Source organism: Hemiscyllium ocellatum, chromosome 30 (genome assembly GCF_020745735.1).
Source record: "Hemiscyllium ocellatum isolate sHemOce1 chromosome 30, sHemOce1.pat.X.cur, whole genome shotgun sequence".
Lineage (NCBI taxonomy): Eukaryota > Metazoa > Chordata > Chondrichthyes > Orectolobiformes > Hemiscylliidae > Hemiscyllium > Hemiscyllium ocellatum.
Window position 1 is genome coordinate 38,789,991 of NC_083430.1, and position 24,458 is coordinate 38,814,448.

The window sequence follows — 24,458 nt, forward strand, 5'->3', positions numbered from 1 at the left end:
GGGCCCGCTCAACCTGCACCCAGTCTTACCTCAGACTCCAGCTTCAACAGTTGTGGGAGCCATTGCTCCAGGAAACTTAACAAGCTGGCCTTCTTCCTCCCGCTCAGGAAGGCCCAGCAACTGGATTTTCTACTAACGCCCTCGATTTTCAAAGGTAGGTGACCCATTTTGGTTGGGTCCTGGGCAGAGCTTAGCAGACTCGGACCTACTGGATCGCCGCCATCTTGAATCCCCTCAGTGCCCTTCTTAAACCATTGACACCGTAATTTTATGTGTCACGCTGCATTACATGAAAATACCTGAGGCCTTTTGCTTCCTTTCCACCCTCTTGGGTTTTCTTTTTCACCTGTCGTAAATTACCAGTGTGATCTACTCCTTGTTTTGTAGTGAAGGATCTCCCCTTCTCCCAATTTCTATCCCTTATAGGACGAAATTCCTGCTGGAAGCTAGATTTTGCACCAGCGCATATTCATCTACCATCTCTGCTGCTCTTCCCACTTCTTGAACTTTCTGTTCATCCAAATGAATTCGTATCATCCCTGGAGTTTTTAAACTCTTCTAGCAGAATAATCCCTTTTACAGACTCATAGGTCTTATCTATTTTTAAGGTCCATGCCCATCTATCAAAATGACTGTGTTTAATTCTTTCGAACACAACATAAGTCTGACCTGATTCCTTCTTTATGTTTCTGAACCGCTGTCTATACGCTTTTTATACAATTCGCTGTCTATACAATTCATAAGTACCCAAAGTCACCTTTTTGATACCTGCATAATCTCTTGACCCGCTTATTTGACAGCTCTGCAAATACCTCACTAGCCCCGCCTACCAGGTTAGCCTGAACTAGCATTTCCCACAAGTTCTCTGGTCACTCCATTTGCCTAGCTGGTTTTTCAAATGAAATAAAGATGGCTTTGACATCTTTCTCATCAAAATGTGGCAGTGATTTAACATATTTGTATACATCACTACCTTCTCTCTTCATCTGCTAACTTGACTTTCTTGACTAATTCATAACTTCTGAAGTTCAAATTCTCTCTCCAATTCAGCTAAGAACTTGCTTTCCTTTCTTTTTCCACTCTCTCTTTCTCCTCTCACTCCTTTTCTTTTTGTTCAGCTAACATGGCTCTTCTTTCCCTTTCTTTATTTTCTAACTCCATTTGCCTTAATTTTAGTTTAGGTTTTTCCAACTCTACTGCATTTGTCTGTTTCTCTGATACACCTAAGTGCTTGACCAACACTTATATTTTCAGCTTTCCTTTTATCCCTGGTTAAATGCAATTCTAATCTATGTGCTAATTCTAAAAGTATGATCTTCTGTCTTTCTAAACTCTCTCAGCAAATTTGGCAAGCATCTTCAAACCCCAGAACCCCTTAATGTTAACAGCCATTTCCCTCATTTTTAATTTAACTAACCATAAATAACCAAAATTAAACAAATCTTTTCACCTACATTTTTATTTAAAGATCTAGGACACTAATCGGCAAGTGTTTAAATCTTCTGGGATCTTTCATACTCCAAATCTGTTCAAATCTGTCCACATCTCACACTGGATCTGTCTAAACCTGTCCAAAACTATCCAAATCCAAATTCAACTTTAAATCCAACTGCCTTCAACTTCATAACAACTTCCGGTTCTAGAAGACTGCCACGCATAGATGTTGGAAATCCAAATGGAGGCAGAAAAAAATTACAGGAATGTTGAATATGATCCAGTTTCATTAGGTTTCCTATCCAAAATTTACATCTTCAGGCTGCACATCTTTAAAACTTCAGATATTCACCCTGATGTTAGAAAGATGTGTGCCAAATGCAGGCAAATGTGGCTAGTTCAGTTTGTGAAGTTTGGTCGGCCTGGACGGGTTGGACAAAAGGGTCTGTTTCAGTGCCAAATGACTGTGTCTCTAGGTTGTGAATAATCTAATTTATAGTAACTGAATTTATGAGACATACATTGTGAAATCAGGACACTCGCTCAAACTATCTTATAGCGTTAATTCAGACATATAAATGAAAATCTAATATTAATTTCTAAATCAAACTGTGGGTTGTTCTGCAACTTGTTTGATTGAGGGTTGTAACAGCTGTGTCTAGTGCTGACGTGTACATTGATCTGGGAATATTATAGATGGCCAAGATATTAAATGTCAGAAGTATTTTAGTACATTGCATGCAACTGCTGCAAGTTTATGTCTGCAGTTATGGCGAATGCAGTTCTCAAGCTATTAGTCATTTTCTGTTTTTCCTTACCTATTCCTGGATTAAGGACTGTTCCTTTACATTGTTCAGGGAATTGAAATCAAATCGAATAATGGGCTGCATTTTATCACAGGAACCACAGTAAATGTAAGTGATATTTATTTATCTCACACTTCCTCCATAGCTCACACTGTACGTGTGTACATAATTCCTGTTCTGTTTCTATGTATCCCTGTTTGTGTCTATTAATCTTGCACCTGCTCTCTGCCGATTTCTGTTAACCTGCTTATTTGTTTCAATCAACTTGTACTTGTGTGAATATTAGTTAAGGCCTCTGTATATCTGTTAGAGACACTTTGTCCATTTCCATTGTAAATTATTCTTGTAATATAGCTGACTCTGGCAGAGCTGTTCATTACCTTGTGTAGTTTCCCTGATCTTCTACTAACCTGTTTGTATGTTTCTCTCCCGATGTATGCTTGTTGTTCTGTACATGAGTATGCATCTCTGAATTTCACTTCCATTTTTTGTCTCTTTTCGGCTTTGTGATTTTTATTTGTAGTCTCATGAGTGATCAACTTACCCTGACTTGGCACCATCTTCACTAAGATTTGCTCCAAGTCAGACACTTTCGTGACTTAAAGATGAGTCACTGTTTTTAAACATTCTCAATCTTATCTCATTGTGCAAACACTATCAACACTTAACACAACTGCTGCAGCTCAAAGAGAAAACCCTTCATCATCTATACAGGGTTATACCTTGCCAATATTGCCTAGATTTTCTGACAATTATTTTAGATATTCATTCAGAATTTATGTAAGTCTTTTTCACACTTCAAAGAAATAATTTACAACATCCTGCTGGTTTTCATGTCACCCTGCAGAATTTAATTGTGATATTCTGGTACAAATGTATCAATGTGCAGTATATAAAATAGTTGGCTAGATGGTTAGTTTGCGATGCTGAATGATGCCTGCAGCACGAGTTCAATTCCCACACTGGCTCACCTTCTTGACCTCGCTGATCGATCCTCATCATGTCTGTCTCTGTCTAATGGGAGAGCAGTTGGATAGAACTTTCACCTCCAGTGTGTCTTTAAAGGTAAAGAGAAGCAAATAAATTATGAGAATGCTGAGTCCACCTGTTCTTTCAGACCTGACCGACAGAAAGTATGGACCAAAACTTGAAAGGGTAGGGCAAGTGGGTGTCGTGAATCGAGAGAAACACCAGGAAAACAGTTCAGTGGTTCTGTTCACAGGGTTGCTGGAATGTTTATGAAATATAAAGAATTAGAACAGGAGTAGGCCATTTGGCCCTTTAAGCCTGTTCCACCATTCAATATGATCATGGGTTGTCATCCAACTTAGTAGCCTGCTTTCTTCCCAGACCCTTCAATCCCTTTAGCTCTGAGAACGTACATAACTCCTTGAAAACATTTAATTTTTGACCTCAACCGTTTTCAGTGGCAGAAAGTTCCACAGGTTCACCACTCTCTGGGCGAAGACATTACTTCACATTTCAGTTAGAAATGACCTACCCCATTTCCCTGTTTATGGACATCTTGTTCACAAGTAACATCTTTTCTGAGTTTACCTTGTTTTGTTAGAATTTTCCAGGTTTCTATGAAATCACTCCTCATTCTTCTAAATTCCAGTGAACATAGTCCTAACATATTTTGTCTTCTTCATACATCAGTCCGTCCATCCCAGGAATCAGTCTGGTAAGCCTTTGTTCCACTCCCTCCACAGGCAGGAGACCAAAATTGCACATAATTCTCTAGGTATAGTCTTACTAAGACCCTGTACAATCACAGCAAGCCATCCCTGCCCCTGAATTTGAGACCTCTTGCTATGAAGATATATTTGCTTTCTTTACACCTACAGCTACATGCTTAGTTTCAGTGATGTGTGTATAAGGATGTCCAGCTCCCATTTTCCCAAGCTATTACCATCCAGATAATCTGCTTTACTGATTTTTTTGACTATTAAAGAGGATAACCACACAATTATCCACATTATTCTTAATCTGCCATGTGATTGCCACTAATTCATCTTGTCCAAATCACACTGAAGTGTTTTGCTTCCTCATCACAGTTCCTCCTCCCACCTGGTGTTGTGCTATCTGCAAATATTTAGGTCCCTTATCAAAATCATTTATATATATTATGAGTGGCTAAGGTTCAATCGTGATCTCTATGGTACTCATTAATTACTGCCCACCACTTAGAGTCAGAGATATACAGCACGAAAACAGACCCTTCACTCCAACTCATCAATGCTGATCAGATATCCTAAATAAGTCTAGTCCCAGCATTTGGCCCATATCCTTCTAAACACTTCATATTCATATACCCATCCAGATACCTTTTTAAATGTAATTGTACCAGCCTCTATCACTTCCTCTGGCAGTTTATTTCATACATGCACCATCCTCTGTGTGAAAAAGTTGCCCTTTAGGTCCTTTTTACATCTTATCCCTCTCACATTAAACCTATGCTTCTAGTTTTGGACACCCCAACACTGGGGAAAAGACTATTTACCCTATCCATGCTCCTCAGGATTTTATAAACCTCGATGAGGTCACCCCTCAGCCTCGGACGCTCCAGAGAAAATAGCCCTGGCCTATTCAACCTCAACCAATAGCTCCTATCCTGGCAAGTCTGCCATCTGTTTGTTTCCCATTATCACTTCCTGTGTTTCTGACTGTAAAGGACCCACACATGTCTTCAGTAATATTTTTCTCTTTACATACCTATAGAAGCTTTTACAATCAGTTTGATGTTCCCCAAGCTTATTTTCCCATACTCCATTTTCCTCTTCTTAATATATCCCATTGACCGCCTTTGCTGAAATCAAAATTGTTCCCAATCCTCAGGCCCACTGCTTTTTAAAATTTTTGGCCAATTTGTTTGCCCCCTTTTTTTAGGTCTAATACTATGCCTAATTTCCCTTGTTAGCCATTGTGGGACTACCTTTCCCATTTTGATTCTTTATGCTGACAAGAATACTACATCCCAGTCTTCCTTCTCAAGAGACTTTCACTGGTTTGTAGGAGATACAGGGACCAGTTCACATTTATAAAAGCTCTCTGACTTATTAATTAAAAGTCACAGCATACAATAACACAATTTTTTTCAGGCTTGCATTAACAGCTTTTAGTGCAGAAAACAGAGAGCTTCTGATATGTCAGAAATCGAAAGGCTTCTCACTATCTTGTTCATGGCAGTTCAGCTACCTGAGAATCAATTACACAGTTTTTGGCTGGTAGAAGGCCTTTATCATTAATAACTGGTTACTAGTCTATAGACCAATCAGCTGTTTGTTGCCAACCAAAGATCCAGTTTACATAACTCTTTGGCTCCAACTTATCTATACACTGCACTTCAATTACTGCTTGAACAAGCACTTTTGTAAGCAATGCTTGTAACGAGTGTTGACTGATTTGTTTTCAAAACATGTAGCAATTCTTTGTTTACAAAGACTTTTTTTCTCATTTCGCTCCACATTTTAAACAATCTTAATATATGAATGTGTAACCCTGGTTGGATTGCAGATGACTGAGTGAATGTTTTTATGAAATCAACTTTACTTCCTTTCATTTAGTCTCCAGCTTATCGCTCTCAGAAAATTCGACCAGGAGATGAGGTCGTCCAAGTGAATGATATGGTTGTAGTAAGTATTAGGTATCACAAATTTGCATTAGATGATTGAAGTGTGTTGCAAGTCAGTACATGTAACTTGTGTAAGTTCTAACTCTTGAACTGGAGCTAACCCTTATCCAAAGCAAGAACAAAGAAAATTTACAGCTCAGGAACAGGCCCTTCGGCCCTCCAAGCCTGAGCCGATCCAAATCCACTGTCTAAACCTGTCACCCAATTCCTAAGCATCTGTATCCCTCTGCTCCCCACCTACTCATGCATCTGCCCAGATGCATCTTAAATGAATCTACCATGCCTGTCTCTACTACCTCTGCTGGCAAGGTGTTCCAGCACCCTCTATGGTATCCATTCACTTTATCTTTATAGCGTTAAAAAGGAATTAATGTTCCTTTTGGTATATTTGAAGTATGTAATCTTTTCCACACCCTAGTTATTTGTCATAATTCCCAATTCTAAAGAGGTTTGGATAATTTTAGTTAGTGCACCTCCCTTTCTCCCCTGACCAGTACCCTCTGTTTCCTGGGCTACCATCTACATCTACTGACTATTTTAACTTGAGTCCCATCAACCTTTTTAATTTAAAAACTGTCTTTCTGATTATTTCCCTCCAGTTCATTTCTTAGAGTTTCCCTGTTGTGACCTCCCTTTTAAGTATAAAAGTGACCTTCTTTCTAACTTCCTATTTCTTGTGCACTGTAAATACCTTTAAATATTCTCTTGATATTGAACACCCTTGTTTTTTTATCTTCCTTCGCCTTTCTAATGATCCCTTTTACTTTTACTTATAAATTTTTAATTTTGATTTTTGAATTTGTTGACCCCAAGTGTTTACAATAAACCCCCTTTCTTTAAACACTGGATGTTGATCCAAGTTCAGTTGATGTTTATTTGGAAATTAATCTATTTTTGACAGCTTCCATATTGTCAGTATTTTCTATATGATAAACATCAAAGAATTCAGGCTTCCTGGATCAGCAGTCAGAGTTCTTTCTCCAATTCTTCACCATGACTGTATCTGGGAAGTTAGCATATGCAGAGATTGGATAGGTAGATTGAGCTTGGTTGCATGATTCCAGCTCTCATCAGAACATTTGGAATGTTCCATCTATCTCTTGAGTCTGTTTTGCTGTTCAGTACAATTGTGGCTTATCTATATCTTAACTCTGTTATTTCCTGTGCTTTTATCCCTCAATGCCTTTAACTTGGTCTTAACTCTGAGGCTAAAGAGCAATGTTTGAGGGTGATCATCCAAACAGTAATTACCTAGTTGTGTGTGCAATCCTGATCCTAACAAGAATTACATCCTATGGACCTCCTTTGACTCAGTGGTAGTGTCCCTATGAGAGTCCTAGGTTCAAGTCCTAACTGCTCCAGAGATTTGTAATAACATCTCTGAATGGGTTGATTATAAAAGAAGGTTAAATAATGAAAAAAATGAAGAGCATCCTAAGGAGAGGTGAGAAAAATTGATTCAAGTTGGAATGTTTGGTATAATCTCAAATAACAATTCTTATTTGTTATAGTATGGGTAGTGATCCTCTCCTCAATTTTTCTTCTTCTGTCTTTCTTTATTCTTAATTTTCATTTCAAATGACAGTGATTGTAAAGCTCCAGCGAAAAAGGCTTCTGAAAGTTCTCAAGTCATTTTCACCCTTCAGTGAAACTATACCTAGTCTGCAAACTAAGTCCACATATCTTGTTTTCTCATATCTCTTAATGTTGTCAGTTTGCTTCTTAAAGGTACTTTAGCTGATGTGGTAGTATCTCCCACAACATGAGGAGTTGGGTGTGGATATTGTGGCATTGAATAATCCAACAGATATACATTGCTACTAACAATTATGTACAAACATTGCAATCCTCAGACACTCAAGTGATCCCAGGTAAGATGGATGATGAGACCTTTATACCCTCATGTCACATACAGTGATGATGTATTGGGCAAGTCATGCAATGGTATCTTGATTACGAAGCAAACACATTTCATTTTTCCAAAGATAAAAACTTAGTCCACTCTGCTCACACATCAATGCGTTGTGACATTGAATACGTCTTCCGCTGCCTCCGCCTCTGAGCTTACTTTTTCAATCAGTACTCCTGCCCACCTTCAGAGGACCCCTTCGCCTGCCTCAAACACACCCCATCCACCAGGACTCCCTATGCCGGAGTGAGACCTGCCTTTGTCCTCTTTAGTTCCACTGCCACCGAGACATTGACCGCCTCAATCAGTCTACCTCCCTCTCCCACTTCAACCTCTCACCCTCACAACGCACATCCCTCCATTCCCTCTGCTCTAACCCCAACCCCACCATCAAACCAGCAGATAAAGGGGGGGCAGTGGTAGTTTGGTGCACTGACCTCTGTACAGCTGAACCCAGGTGCCAACTCGAAGACACCTCCTCCTACTGCCCCCTTGACCATGACCCCACCCCCCATCTATCATCTCCCAGCCCATACAGAATCTCATCACCTCAGGGAATCTCCCACCTACAGCTTCCAACCTTATAGTTGGGAACCCCGCACTGCCTGATTCTACCTCCTTCCCAAGATTCACAAGCATAACTATCCCAGCCAACCCATTGTCTCAGCCTGCTCCTGCCCCACCAAATTCATCTCCACATACCTGATACTGTTCTACCTCTCCTGGTTCAGGAATTCCTCACATACATTTGGGACACCACCCACACTCTCCACCTCCTCCAAGACTTCTGTTTCTCTGGCCCCCATTGCCTCATCTTCACCATGGACATCCAGCCCTCATACACTTCCGTTTGTTATGACCAGGGCCTCCAAACCCTCCATTTCTTCCTTTCTCAATGTCCCCATCAGTGCCCTTCCACTGACATTCTTATTCATTTGGCTGAATTGGTCCTCACCTTCAACAATTTCTCCTTCGAATCTTCCCACTTCCTCCAGACAAAAGGGACACCCGCATGGGTCCCAGCTATGCCTGTCTCTTTGTCGGCTACGTGGGACAGTCCATCTCCTGCAGTTATGCTGGCACCATTCCCCACCTTTTCTTCCCGCTATGTTGATGACTGCCTCGGCACCACCTCGTGCCCCCACAAGGAGATTGAACAGTTCATCAACTTCACGAACACATCCCACCCCAACCTTAAATTCACCTGGACCATCTCTGACACCTCTCCCCCCTTCCTGGACCTCTCCATCTTCATCAATGGTGACCAACTAAACACTGACATCTTCTACAAACCCACCAACCCCCACAGCTACCTGGATTAGATCACCTCCAACCCTGCCTCCTGCAAAAATGCTATCCCTTATTCCCAAATCCTCTGCATCCACTGCATCTGCTTCAGGAGGACCAGTTCCACCACAGGACACACCAGATGGCCTCCTTCTTTAAAGACTGCAATTTTCCCTCCTACTTGGTTGATGAAGCCCTCCAGCACATCTCATCCACGTCCCCCACATCCACCTTCGAACCCCACCCCTCCATCCGCAACAAGGAACCCCCCGGTCCTCACCTTCCATCCCACCAACCTCCGTATACATTGCATTATCCTCCGCCATTTCTGCCACATACAAACAGGCCTCACCACCAGAGATATATTTCCGTCCCCACCCCTATTTGCTTTCCATAAAGACAATTCCCTCCGTGACTACCCGATCAGGTCCACACCCCCTAACAACCCATCCTCACCTCCTGGCACCTTCCCCTATCGCAGAAATTGCAAAACCTGCGCCCACACCTCCACCCACGTCCCCAAAGGAGCCTTCCACATCCATCAAAGTTTCAGTTGCACTTACATACATGTCATTTACTATATCTGCTGCTCCCGATGCGATCTCCTCTACATTGGGGAGACTGGATGCCTACTTGCAGAGTGCTTCAGAGAACATCGCCGGGACACCTGCCCCGTGGCTAAACACTTCAACTCCCCCTCCCGCACTGCTGAGGAAATGCAGGTCCTGGGCCTTCTCCATTGCCACTCCCTTACCAACCGATGCCTTAAGGAAGAACGCCTCATCTTCTGCCTCGGGACCCTCCAACCCCAGGGCATCAATGTGGATTTCACCAGTTTCCTTATTTCCCCTCTCCTCCCCCCCCCCCCCCCCCCCCCACCTTACCCAATTCCAACCTTCCAGCTCAGCACTATCGTCATGACCTGTCCCATCTGTCAATCTTCCTTCCCATCTATCTCCACCACCCTCCCCTCCGACCTATCACCTTTACCCGCATCTCCATCCACCTATTGCACTTTCAGATACCTTACTCCCAATATATCTCTCCACCCCAGAGGCTCCCAGCCTCATTCCTGATGAAGGGCTTTTGCCCGAAACGTCGATTTTCCTGCTCCTCGGATGCTGCCTGACCTGCTGTGATTTTCCAGCACCACACTCTTGACTATAAGCATATTTGTCAATTCAATAATTGCACGAACAGATCAACAGTTTATAAGACTAAAATTTCAAATTTCAGTGTAACACTTTAAAAGTTTGACAAATTCAGCCTGATCTGGTAATCATGTATCCATATTCTAGCTACATTCTTCAAGTGATCAGAGGCAAGATGGGGGCATGAGATCTTTATACAGTTTGGTCACATGATGCAGTGTTGACATTATGAGCATGTCTCTTAAAGGTAGATTAATTGTAAGAAATGTCATCTTACCGTGTCATGTAATCCTTACAGTCCAGGTTTCATTAATACAAACCAATATTATGTTTTCTCTAAGGCATCATCACTAATTCTCACTCCCTTCAGCTATAATGCACACGATAGAGGAGAGACAGGGGAACTGTTCCCAACCATCTGCTGTGTTTTTTTGAACATGGCCTTGACTGCTGTCATTCCAGAACCCTGCATGCTAACATTTAGGATCTCCTGGACACCTAAATCTCTTTACCTTCCTTCCCTACCAAAACCACCTGACTAAGACATAGAATTCAAAGTGCTTGGGGTGACATGGTGACTCAGTCGTTAGCATTGCTTCCTCACTGTGTCATGGACCTGGATTTGATTCCACCCTCAGGTGACTGTGTGGGGTTTGCGCATCCTCTGTGTATCTGCTTGGGTTTCCTCTGGGTGCTCCGGTTTCCTCCTATAGTCCAAAGATGTGCAGATTTGGTGGATTGACCATGGTAAATTGTCCATAGAGTCCAGGGATGTGGAGGTTAGGTGGATTAGTTACTTGAAATGCAAGGTTACAGGGATAGGGTCTGGGTGGATGGTGTTTGGAGGGTCGATGTGGACTCATTGGGCTGAATGGCCTGCTTCCACACTGTAGGGATTCTATGATTCTATAAACCTTCAAATGTACGGGCCTATTACTCAGTGATGACACAGAGAGCTGCTGGAATCCTTTTTTCATTTTAAAGACTCTTAATTTATTTGTTAACTGACTCCAAAGAGAAACATTGTTCCAACAACCTATGCAATGATGAATTTCCCACTTGGGGACTCTTCCTTCTTGTTTTTTCTTTCTCCACCAATAGGTTGGGTGGACATTGCATAACCTGGTTGCCAAACTGCGTGAGAATCCAAATCAAGTAGTCCTCATTATGAAAAAGGTGCCCCTTGATATATCACCATCTTTCAGTTTCTCTGACGATGTTCAGCTGCAGCAACCCCACCTAACAACACAGGTGAGGACAATCTCTTACCAAATTTCTACAGATAAATGAGAATACAAAGAGATTAGGACAAAGATCAAGAAGACAATTTATGAATGCAAAGAGGACCTATGATCTAATTATTTAAAACTTTTGGTAGGCATATCAATAAAAACAGAAGTCTAATGAGAATTGAACCACTAAATATTCACAGGGAGAAGATAATAAAACAGTAATGACAAAGAGATGATAAAACCTTAATTATTTTGCTTTGGTTTTTAGAAGGGAGATGGGACATGTAGACATGACATTGCATGATGAAGTAACTAATGAGATTAGTGCATTTAAAATCGCAAAGCGTAAAGCATGTTAAGGTCACCATTGTCTTACCAGACCATAGGCTGCTTTCTCATTCAAGAAAATGGAAGATCACCACACAACAGGCAAGAGGAGAGATTGAGAAGGAGATTCCTTCAAGGTAAATTCAGCCAGGAAATGAAGCCATATTGTTGATGTGACTCTGCATCACAAACCAGCCATCCAGCCAACTCAGCTAACTGAATCCTTCCCCCCCAAAAAAAATAGAATGTACTGTATCCTTGTATTTTGAAAGATTCCAGGGAAGAGTTAACCAAGATATTACTGTTGTATTTGATAAATTGATGATGAAGGTGTCATGTTATAGGACTGGTGGATGTTTAAATGTAATTTTTATAATTAAAACAGGAAAACAAAACATGTTGAGGGAATTACAGTCTGTCATGACAACATCAAGAATCCTTATAGCAGAGAACCAAAGAAAAGCTACAAATGAGAAATGTAATAATGAATAGCTTGCATGGAATTTTGAAATGGAAAATGTTGCCTGAGCAATCAACTTTGAATTATTTCAGGAGGTAACACAGTTACTAATGACTTTGAGGTCTGTTCAATTATCGGAACCTCTTGGTGCCTCAAATGCATTTAAATAGACTTGTTCAAGTAGGAGATGTCTTTGTTTTGTTTAGACAGTCAAAATCCAATATTTGTTTCCTTAATGTGCTACTGTACATATATATGTGTAGATTTTTAAAAAAAAATAAAGTATAGTTTTGAAATAAAAAGAACTTGTACCAGCAAGTAACAATTCCTGTCAATGCTTGGTAAAGAGGATTCTTTTCAAGTTGCCTGGTGACCCTGATCCCAGACTCAGCTCAACTAGTTCTGGTGAGAGTGTCAAACAACATGGAAGTGTGACCTGGGAGGAGAAACTGAAGATCCTTCGACTCCCCACTTAATTGGTACATTAATGGTTAACGCAAACAACCCATCATAAGATGGATAGATGAAGAAAAATTGTATTGATATGTCCTTTCATCAGTGAAATAGAATAAGTGCAGGTTGACACATGATATAGTAAGAGATCAGTAGGTAAGAGTGGATACCATGAAGTGTAGGAGCAGAAATAGGCCAATCAGTCCATTGAGTCTGCTCCACCATTTCATGACTGATCTGACAATCCTTAGCATCATTTTTCTGTCTAACCATTTGCTTCCCACTTATTTTTAAGTCATCCGCTGTAGTGCACTAACTTTCCTCAACCAAATCATTAACATATATTACAAATAATTGTGGTCCCAATACTCATCCTGGTGGGATTCCACTAGTTTGCCATTCTGAATGTGCTTCCCTTACCATAGAATCATAACATCCCTTATCCCAACTCTATATCCTAAGATTTAGCCAATCATTTATCCATGATAACATACTACCTCCAACACTGTGCATCTTAATTGGAAATATTTTAAAAGGAAAGTTCTATACTGAGGAAATCCTGGGGTCTGTATAGTGCATTGCACAGACAGTAAAGATAGTAAACAAATGAGATATTTAAATCTGATATCTGAAGGAACTCCTTTACACAGAATGAGAATTGTCTGTGTGAATCCAGCTGACCAGGAAGCTGAGGCACAGATTCTGGGGATAAGAGAAAGGTAACTGAAACGAGACTGGGAGTGTTGGAATGTTAGAGACTTAGAAAAATGGTACCCCATACTTTGCAAGGTAGTGCAAAACATGCAATGCAACACAGCAATCCATGATAACTTTTCCTGATCTACAGACCTGTTGATTTCTGTTGTTACTCATTTTATACATCTTCAAAAGTCAAAATTACTATCCTAGATTTTTTTTTCATGCTCGTGTGCCTCTGTGGTGTATGTTTGAATACTGAGTAAGATTGAACTTAGTTAAAATACTCTTATTGTATGCTAATATCTGCTCTTTTTCTCCTAGGTGCAGAGAAGCACATCAGAAGATGCAGGAGCATCGCCAGACGCAAGTGTGCTGTCTGAGAGATCTTCCCAGTTAGTTCCAATTTAATTCCTTTCTTCTCCAGGACTGTTGTTCGATACTTGGTTCTTATAAAAGTGTCAAGAGTTCGGTGCTAGAAAAGCACAAAGGTCAGGCAGCATCCAAGGAGCAGGAGAATTGAATTTTCGGGCATAAGCCCATGATCAGGAATTCATGATGCCCGAAACGTCGATTCTCCTGCTGTTCGGATGCTGCCTGAACTGCTCTGCTTTTCCAGCACCACATTCTCGACTCTGATCTCCAGCACCTCCAGTCGTCACTTTCTCCCTCTTATAAAAGTGTGTATAATACAGCTGTCAGATGACCAGGCTGGCTGTGGCCCAGGCTTGTTCATATTTCTCAGCTCAGTATTGAATTCATTGACACTTTTAATTAATTTTGTCTTTACTAGTATTACCTTTCAATTTAGGCTGGATTAATGAACAGTAATGATCTGTATATTCCTAACTAGTTAACTCTGAAAGAGTAAAGTTAAGTAAAATTCTGTACATTCCAAATTAGTTAACTCTAAAAGAGTAAAGTGAAATTCCCACTCAAATAGCTTTTGGTCTGATTGATAGTAATGAGCATTTCCCTAAATGCTTTAGCAGAATTATGAGCCCTAGATAAGATATATTATATCTAAAGTCCAATATGGCGACTTTCCAGCAATTCCTATGTACAAGTCTGATCTTGACCTCTCTAGTTTCATGGTCTACTTGAATAAATACCCTTTATTACTCATCTACACTACAGACAAAAATGATGGGTCATAGCCCAAATTTGAACTTATTTGCTTTCCCATGATAGTTTGAAAAAAGCAAGGAATAGATGGTAGGGTGAAGGAACCTTGGGTAACAAGTGATGCGGAATATCAAGTCAAGAGGAAGAAGGAAGCTTACTTAAGGTTAAGGAGGCAAGGATCAGACAGGGCTCTAGAGGGTTACAAGGTAGCCAGGAAGGAACTGAAGAATGGACTTAGGAGAGCTAGAAGGGGGCATGAAAAAGCTTTAGTGATAGGATTAAGGAAACTCCCCAAGGCATTCTACACTTATGTGAGGAATAAGAGGATGGCCAGAGTGAGGGTGGGGCTGATCAGGGATAGTGAAGGGAACTTGTACCTGGAGTTAGAGGAGGTAAGGGAAGTCCTTAATGAATACTTTTCTTCAGTATTCACTACTGAGAGGGACCTTGATGTTTGTGAGGACAGCGTGGAACAGGTTGATATTAAGAAGGAGGATGTGCTGAAAATTTTGAAAAACATATATGGATAGATAATTCCCCGGGGCCAGACGGGATATGCTCTAGGTTACTAAGGAAGTGAGGGAAGAGATTGCTGCACCTGTGGCAATGATCTTTGCATCCTCATTGTCCACTGGAGTACTGCCAGATGATTGGAGGGTGGCAAATATTATTCCCTTGTTCAAGAAAGGGAATAGGGATAATCCTGGGAATTTCAGACCAGTCAGTCTTACATCTGTATTGGTCAAATTATTAGGGAGGATTCTGAGAGATAGGATTTATGATTACTTGGAAAACTATAGTCTGATTAGAGATAGTCAGCATGGCTTTGTGAGGGGCAGGTCATGCCTCCCAAGCCTTATTGAATTGAGGATGTGACAAAACACATTGATGAAGGTAGGACAGTGGATGTGGTGTGCATAGATTTTAGCAAGGCATTTGATAAGGTTCCCCATGGTGGGATCATTCAGAAAGTAAAAATACAGGGAATCTGGCCATCTGGATACAGAATTGGCTGGCCCATAGAAGACAGAAGGTAGTAGTAGATGGAAAGTATTCAGCCTGGAGCTAGGTGACCAATGGTGTCCTGCAGGGATCTGTTCTGGACCTCAGCTCATTCTGATTTTTATAAATGGCTTGGGTGAGGAAGTGGAAGAGTGGGTTAGTAAGTTCGCCGATGATACAAAGGTTGGTGGAGTATTGGGTAGTATGGAGGGCTGTTGTCGATTGCACCAGGACATTGATAGGATGCAGAACTGGACTGATAAGTGGCAGATGGAGTTCAACCTGGAAAAGTATAAAGTAATTCATTTTGGAAAGTCGAACTTGAATGCAGAATACAGGGTTAAAGGCAGGATTCTTGGCAGTGGGGAGGAACAGAGGGAGCTTGGGGTCTACCTCCATAGATCCCTCAAAGTTGCCACCCAAGTTGATAGGGTTGTTAAGAAGGCTTATGGTGTGTTGGCTTTCATTAGCAGGGGGATTGAGTTTAAGAGCCATGAGGTGATGCTGCAGCTTTATAGAGCCCTGGTTAGACCACACTTGGAATATTGTATTCGATTTTGGTTGCCTCATTCTAGAAAGGATGTGGAAGCTTTAAAGAGGGTGCAGAGGAGATTTACTGGGATGCTCTCTGGACTGGAGGGCATGTTTTATGAAGAAAGATTGAGAGACCTAGGGCTTTTCTCATTGGAAAAGAAGGATGAGAGGTGACTTGATTAATAATGTACAAGATGTTGAGAGGCATAGATAAAGTGGATAATCAGAGACATTTTCCCAGGGCAGAAATGATTATCACGAGGGGGCATAATTTTAAGGTCTTTAGGGGAAGGTTTAGGGGAGATGTCAGAGGTTGTTATTTACACAGCGTCATGGGTGCATGGAATGCACTGCCAGCAGTGATAGTAGAGTCAGATACATTAGGGACATTAAAGTGATTCTTGAATAGGCGCATGGAAGATAGTAAAATGAAGAGTATGTGGGTTAGTCTGATCTTACAGTAGGATAAAAGGTTGGCACAACATCAAGGGCTGAAGGGCCTTTACTGTGGTGTTCTGTTCTAGGTTCATGTTATGCTTACATGATTATGTGTTGAATGTGGAATTCTTGCGTTCTCTCCCTTTGTTACAGGTCCTTGGAAATTATTTGCCAAACTACAGCAAAGTGCTGTGATTTTCTACTATGGGCAGGGTGTAGAGGCAGACCCTGTGTCTGTCCCAACCTAATAAGGAATTGAACCTGATGTTGTTGACATTAATTTGACATAGAATGTAACCATCTAACCAACTGTGCTATAAAGTTCCTTGACTAAACCAACTGTTGCTTGGTTACGCAGTCAGTAAGTCCCATGATTTATGTTATGGATAGAAGTAATGAATCCTCAATACACAATGCTTGTCAAGTTTATCAACTAAACCACACTGACAATGAATGCCCCAGGTTTATTTCAAAGTCGGTCCTGATTTATGGTCAGCAGTTAATGGTTTGCTTAGATACAAAAATCAACCAGGATTCATGCTTCTGAGGCAATTCAGTGACATCCCTTGAGCATGTGCTTGGAACTGGATGACAATGCAATCTCAATGATTTGTGATGCTCCTTGAATTGACTAATCCAGCAATCTTCTTTGTCAAGATGGAGAGATGAAATACTTGTGAGAGATGTTAGAGGGAATACACTTGCAATGAGTTAGTGCCTTAAGGAGAAGTGGGAGAAGATAGGACACAAAATATTTGTATAACTCTTTATATGTTTCACAACTGGATGAAACCAGATCACAACCTATTCTGTTGCAAGATATTAAGCAGGGGAGTTTTTGCTGATCCTTCTGCTTGCTGCTCAGTAAATTAAGGCAAGGAATGCTTTTGTGGAGCATAGCTTTGATAGAGCAACCAAAAATGTTCCCACTTAAATAGTTACCTTAAACTGTGGAGGTAGGGACAAGACTTCAACTTCCAACCCTGTATAGTAACAGTTGAAATCAGCTTTGTGCACATGTGGAGAATAGTACTGCAGATACGTACCTCATTCATGATCTAGCTGCTATAGCATTTGAGTTACCGTTGGGTAAGATGTTAAGTGACATTGTGTCTTTCAACAAAATGTGAGTAACAACATGGTAACGAATCTTAACCAAGTCATTAATTCTGGGATATTAATGTCCCTTAATGTTAATTCAAATGCATTATCATTGTTGAATCCCCCATAATCAATATCCTGAGGGTTTTCATTGACCAGAAAGTGAACTGAACTACCATACTCATAATGTGGCTACCTGAGCAAATCAGAGACTAGGAATCCTGCTGATTCTCCAAAACCTATACACTATTTGTAAGGCACAAGTCAGGATGTGGTGGATTATTTCCCACTTGTGAGCGGTACTGCTCCAACAATGCTCAAGAAGTTTGACAACATCCAGCTGTTTGATTGGCAACACATCCAAAAACATTAATTCCCTCCATCAATTGCTCAGTAGCAAAAGGGTCTACTATCTAGAGATGATCTGCAGAAATCTACCAAGGTTCCTCAGACAGCATTTGCCAAACTCTCAACCACTATCTCTAAGAAAAGTAATGATAGCAGACACCTGGAAACACACCAGCTGCAAGCACCCCTCCAAGCTAGTCACTCCCCTTGCTTGGAAAAATATTGTTTTTCCTTCATTCTCACTGTTTCAAAATCATGAAACTTCCTCTCTACAGCATTGTGGGGTTTACCTACAATCAAATGAACTGCAGCAATTCAAAAAGGCAGCACACCACCACCCACTCAAGGGCAACAAGGGATGGGCAATAAACACTGCCACAGCTAGTGATGCCCAAGTCCTATGAATGAGTAATAAATAAAATGCCCAGGTGAAGGATATCCTTCCAGTTGCATAAATAGTACCGTTTTAAAAAATTCATTCCTGAGAATGAGGGCATCGCTGACTGGGCAGGATTTAATATCCATCCCTAATTACCCAAAGGGCAGTTAAGAATCAACCACATTGCTGTCGGTCTGTAGACCAGACAAGGTTGTTAGTAAACCAGATGGGATTTTCTAACCATTTGATTCATGGCCATCATTAGACTCTTACTTCCAGGTTTTCTTTTATGAATTCAAATTCCTTCATCTGTTGTGGCAGGATTTGAACCAAAGGACCCAGAACATTATCTGGATCAGTATTGTTCAGCGACAAGACCCCTGTGCCATCACCTCCTGTGTTGGAGGCTTTTCAATTTCCTCAGGTTTTGTTTTTAGTGCTTTGTTTCATAGTTTGGTTACATGTATTGGATTATGTATTTTGGCCCTGCTATCACTGTTTTCATGGTGAGTATGACCCCATGATCACCTGAGGTCAGTCATGCCCCTTTATCTCTGGTTAGACTTTTCGATATGTTTCTTGATACTTAAAAAACAAACTGGAGAACAGTGTACACACGAATCTGCCAAATTAAAATAATAAATTCCAAAGACTTTAAATTTTTTAAAAATTCAGGTATTCACGGAGAGAGAGGATAGGAATCCAACAGGGTGCACAACCTGACTGCAGCACCTTTGAAACTAATGCAAGCTGTGAAGACAAGGATAAGCCATTGCCATCTGAATCCAACTCTGAAATTGGGTCTGAGTCTGATGGGGAAAGTGATCAAGTGCAGCCAGTACAACAGTCCAACACGGAGGGTAAGGAGGAATACATTGCGTGCATGCCGCACTCATTAACTTTTTCACTCTCAAGCTCTCACCCTTCTCTTTCTCTCTCAAGCTCCAGCCCTTCCCTTTCTCTCTTGCCCTTCTCTCTCTCAAGCTTTCTCTCTCAAGCTCTCACCCTTCTCCTTCTCTCTGTCTGTGGGAGGCAGTTTTCAAAGTTTCCAGTGACCAGCTGATTGGACATACTACATTCTGTTTTGCTGACCAACATGATTTATATTAGGTACTGAATTACTGCACACGTGATGGCTAATGTTAGCTGGTTATAATAATATAGTCCTGTGACTATAGGTTTGGAAAAAACATGGTTTTGCGTGAGAAAGGTAACTTGCTTCTTAAAAATGTTTACTTTTGATAAACCTGAATTAAGTTGTACTAATATTACTGCATTAGGTTACCATTCAGTAAGTTCATGGTTATACAAATGATTTGAAACAAAAATTTGAATTGTAACCTTACCAGTGCAATTTTGAGAGCAGTTTGACCACAATTTCTCAGTTGTTCCCAAAGCAGAAACACTACTCCAGTTTTGTTTTGATTTGTTATGGTAACTGAGTTGTTTAAACTGTCCATATACAAATGAAATTCCAGAGGTGAGGTGACAGTGATACCTTTGACATCAAAGCTACATTCAACCAAGGAGCGATAGCAAAACTGGAATCAATGGGTATCAAGGTCAAACTCTTTTTGCTTTTTGGAATCACACCTGGTACATAGGGAGATCATTGTGCTTGTTGGATCAGTCATCTCAGGAGGAATTCCTCAGGGGTCATGTCCTAGGCCCAACCGTCTTGAGCTTGCTTCATCAATGATGTTCCCCTCATCACAAGGTCAGAAATGGAGACTTTCACCAATGATTGCATAATGTTCATGACCATTCATGACTCCTCAAATGCTGAAGTACTCCATTTTCAAATGCAAAAGATCAGGATAAAATCCAGGTTTGGGCTGAGAAGTGTCAAGTAACATTCACATCACACAAGTGCCAAACAAAAACCATCTCCAATAAAAGACAATCTAAACACAGCCCTTTGACAATCAATCAATGATGTCACCAACATTAAATTCCCCCAACATCAACATCTGGGGGTTACCACTGACCATAAATTCAACTGGACTCTCCACATAAACACAATGGCTACAAAGTTATTTAGGGGCTAGGAAATCTGCAGCAAGTAACTCACCTTCTGACTCCCAAAGCCTGTCCAACTTCTCAAAGGCACAAATAACAAGTGTGATGGAATATTCCCCATTTGCCTGGATGGATGCAGCTCCAACAACATTAAGAAAGTTGACACCATCCAGTACAAAGCAACCCTTTCGATTGCCACCACATCCACAAGCATCCACACCTTTCACCACCAAAGCTCACTAGCAGCAATGTGTAATGTCTACAAGATGCATTGCAGAAATTCACCAAAGATCCTTAGACAGCATGTTCCAAACCAACAATCACTTGCATTTAGAAGGACAAGGGCAACAATTAAATGAGAAGACCACTATCTGCAACTTCCCTTCCAAGCCACTCGCCATTCTGATTTGGAAATAAATCACAGTTCCTTCATTGTCACTGTATTAAAATCCTGAAATTCCTTCCCAAAGGGCATTGCAGGCCCATTTACAGACATGGACTGCAGAGGTTCAAGAAGGCGACCTACCACCATCTTTTCAACGGCAACTAGGGGCAAGCAATAAATTCTGACCAGCCAGAGATACCCATGCCCACAAATTAATTAATTTGTTCGGTAGTCTTGCACTTGAACTTCTGTAATAAGCAATTCCCAAGGCAACACTGAAAGTTTCAGTAGTTAGAAGATTCAGAGATACCGTAAAAATAGAGGCAGTGCAAAATGTCTGATTCTGTTTATAGATAATGGTTCCTACTTTTTTTGAGTTTGACAGTTCAAAATTGAGGATATCACCGTAAATCTTTTCCAGCACATCTAAAAGGTTTTCAGTGAGAAAATGAATGGAGTAACCCTGCAAGCGAGGTTAGTATTAGAAGCAGAAGAAAGTGAGGGCTGCAGATACTGGAGAGTCAGTCAAAAAGTGTGGTGCTGGAAAAGCATAGCAAGTCGGGCAGCATCCGAGGAGCAGGAGAGTCAATATTTTGAGCATAAGCCCTGCATCAGGAATATTAGAAGCAGTCATTGACAATTTGTAAAGGGTTCACTATTTGAAATTCTTGAAATTATGTGTAATTCATAAATCATAATTATTCATGCCTGTCTAGTGCAAAAATAAGAGGAAATGTGGCTTAACCATAACTTGTAAAATAAACCAGGGATAGTATTAGATCTAAAAAGGAGGAGATACACAAAGTTGCCAAAAATAAAGCAGCAAACTTGGGGATTGGGGATATTTTAGAATTCAGCACAAGAGGACAAAAAGCTTGATCAAAAAGAGGAAGTAAAGTCTGAGAGTAAAATTGCAAGGACACAAAATCTGACCATAAAATCTATAAATATGTGAAGAGAAAAAGATTAGTAAAGATAAATGAATATTCCTTTATAGGAAAGCAGGGAAAATTATAATGAAGAATAAAGAAATAGCAAAGAATTGAGCAAAGGTTCTGGGTCTGTCTTCACAAAAGAGAGTAAAAATAATCTCCCAAAACTAAGAATCCAGGGAGATGATGGAATTGAAGGATATTGGTACAGTACTAGGAAGAGAATGATACTGGGAAATTACTGGGGTTAGAGGGTGACAAACCATAGGGCCTGATAGTCTACATCCCAAAGTACTAAAGGAAGTTGCCTGGAAACGTTGGACGCAATGGTGGTCATCTTCAAAAATTCTAGATTCTGAAGCAGTTCTTACAAATTGGAGGATAGTAAATGTAATGCCATTATTTTTAAAAAAGCAGGGAGAGAGAAAAACAGAATTATAGTTCAATTAGCCTAACACCAATAATGGGGAAAATGTTAGAGTCTATTATAAAAGATGTGACAGTAAAACATTTGGAGTGCATCAACAAGATTAGACAAAACCAGTGTAAGGTTATAAAAGGCAAATCATGCTCAACAAATTTACTGGAGTTTTTTGGGGATGTGACAAGTAGAATCGATAAGGGAGATTCAGTGAATGTGTTATATTTAGATCTTCAGAAGATCCTTCATAAGAGATCAGTGGGCAAAATTAAGGCACATAGAATCAAATGTAATAAATGAGCATGGATCTAGAATTAGTTGACCAACAGAAAGCAGAGTGGGAATAAATGGGCCTTTTTCCAAGTGGCAGACAATGATAAGTGAGTACCATTAGGATCAATACTTGGAGCCTCAGCTATTCACGATTAAAAATAAATTGTCTGGGTGAGGGAACCAAATGCAACATTTACAAGTTTGCTGTTGATATAAAACTAGAGAAGGATCAAAGTTATGAGGATGATACAAGGAGGCTTCAGGGTGATTGAGACAAGTTGAGTGAGTGGCCAACATGGCTAAATGTGAAGTTTTGACTTCAGTGAAATAATACAGAAAGGACTGGAGGGTTGAGCTATAAGGAGAGGCTGAATAGGCTGAGGCTTTTATCCTGGGAGCCTTGGAGCCTGAGTGGTGGTTTTATATATAGGTTTATAAACCCATGAGGGGCATGGAAAGGGTGAATAGCCAAGGTCTTTCTCCCAGGATAGGGAAATCCAAAACTAGAGGGCATAGATTTAAGGTGAGAGGGGAAATATTGAAAAGGGACCTGATGGGCAATTTTTCCGCACAGACGGTGGTGTGTGTATGTAACTAGCTACCAGAGGAAGTGATGGGGGCTAGTACAATTACGACATTTAAAAGGCATGGGTACATGAATAAGAAGTGTTTAGAAAGATGTGAAACAAATTTTGGCAAATGTACGAGATCAGTTTAGGATATCTGGTCGACAAAGGGTCTGCTGTATAATGCTATAAGAAGATTCGAGTTCATAGGTAGGGACATCTCACTATAGTTATACAGAGCCATGGAGAGACCACACCTGGGGAGTTTTGCCTGTAGTTTGGTCTCCCTAATAAAGGATAAACCTGCCATAGAGATTGTCAGTCTAGTGAAGCTCTGCTGCACTATGAGAGCAACAAGACTATTTGTAGAATGAGAGATTGTTTTGACTGGGCCTATAGTCACCAGAGTTTAGAAGGTGATCTGACTGAAAACATTATATAAATTCTAACAAGATGCAGGAAGAATGTTTTCCCTGGTTGGGGAGTCTAGAACCAGAGTACACAGTCTTCGGATATGGGGTGAACCATTTTAGACTGAAACATATCCAATAAAGATAGTTTTATTTTAAATTTTAAAGGCATTAAAGAGTATGGAGAGAAAGCAGGAATTATAGCAATGAAGTAGATCAACCATGATCATATTGAATGGTGGAGCAGGTTCAAAGGGACAAATGATCTAGACCTAGTTTCTGTGCTCCTTGAAATAAAAAAAGAGGAAAACTATCAACTAGGCTCAAAATAGAAATGTGATGTATATTAAACATCGGGATTTGTGCAGCTGCAACACATTTTTTTAAAAGCTCAACACTATCCAGGGTGGATCAGTCACTTTGATCAATGAATGAAAATCAAATGCATTTGACTGAGGATGAGTAGTTGCTGAAATTTAGAAGAAATTACTACCTAACTTGTGACAACTATCCTAATCTTTGGTAAATGAATTAAATAGACAATGTGTTCCTATTTTTCCAGAAATTTAAAATAGCCTTTTACAAATGGCCAGTGATAGCTTCTGATATTTGCCTTAAACTAATTATCTTTTACGCAATTCTTTTAAAAATATGCTGGAAAAGGGTTTTTTTATAGAGCGGCTGGTTGACAATTTTTAACGCAGAGATAGATTCTTTTTAGACAAGCGAATCAATGTAAGGGGTAGCCTGGAATGTGGTATTCAAAACACAAACGTATTAGCCATGATCCCACTGAATGGCAGAATGGCCTAATTTCTCCTAGTTTTTGTGTGAACACCTTCCTGAACAGCACATGATGCAGCAGGCCTTCCTAAGAAAAGATGACATGAGGCTTTTGCTGTATCCTATAACCTACCATAAAATTCTGACCTATAATTGCTCTTATCTCCTTTATAAGACAACTAATCCTAGCCTCCATCATCCCTTTGCAAAAATGAATCCCCTCAGTCCTGGCGCGATTCTGGTAGGTCTCTTATGTGACATCTTCAAGGCCTTGACATCCTTTTTTATATATCAACAAGTGCTTATGCATGACTGAAATGTTGTTTCACCACCCAAGAATTGACATCCTTTCT

General features: G+C 40.5%; 1 protein-coding gene across 2 annotated transcripts in view; it reads left to right on the plus strand.

Moving 5' to 3' along the window:
- Nucleotides 1–24,458, plus strand: part of cnksr1 (connector enhancer of kinase suppressor of Ras 1) — a 102,965-nt gene that overhangs the window by 50,595 nt on the left and 27,912 nt on the right. For both annotated transcript variants that reach the window (XM_060847618.1, XM_060847617.1), the window contains exons 7-11: nucleotides 2,292–2,348; nucleotides 5,807–5,875; nucleotides 11,323–11,472; nucleotides 13,714–13,784; nucleotides 18,992–19,176. In XM_060847618.1, coding sequence (XP_060703601.1) covers nucleotides 2,292–2,348; nucleotides 5,807–5,875; nucleotides 11,323–11,472; nucleotides 13,714–13,784; nucleotides 18,992–19,176 — 532 coding nt within the window. The remainder of the gene's footprint in view (nucleotides 1–2,291; nucleotides 2,349–5,806; nucleotides 5,876–11,322; nucleotides 11,473–13,713; nucleotides 13,785–18,991; nucleotides 19,177–24,458) is intronic.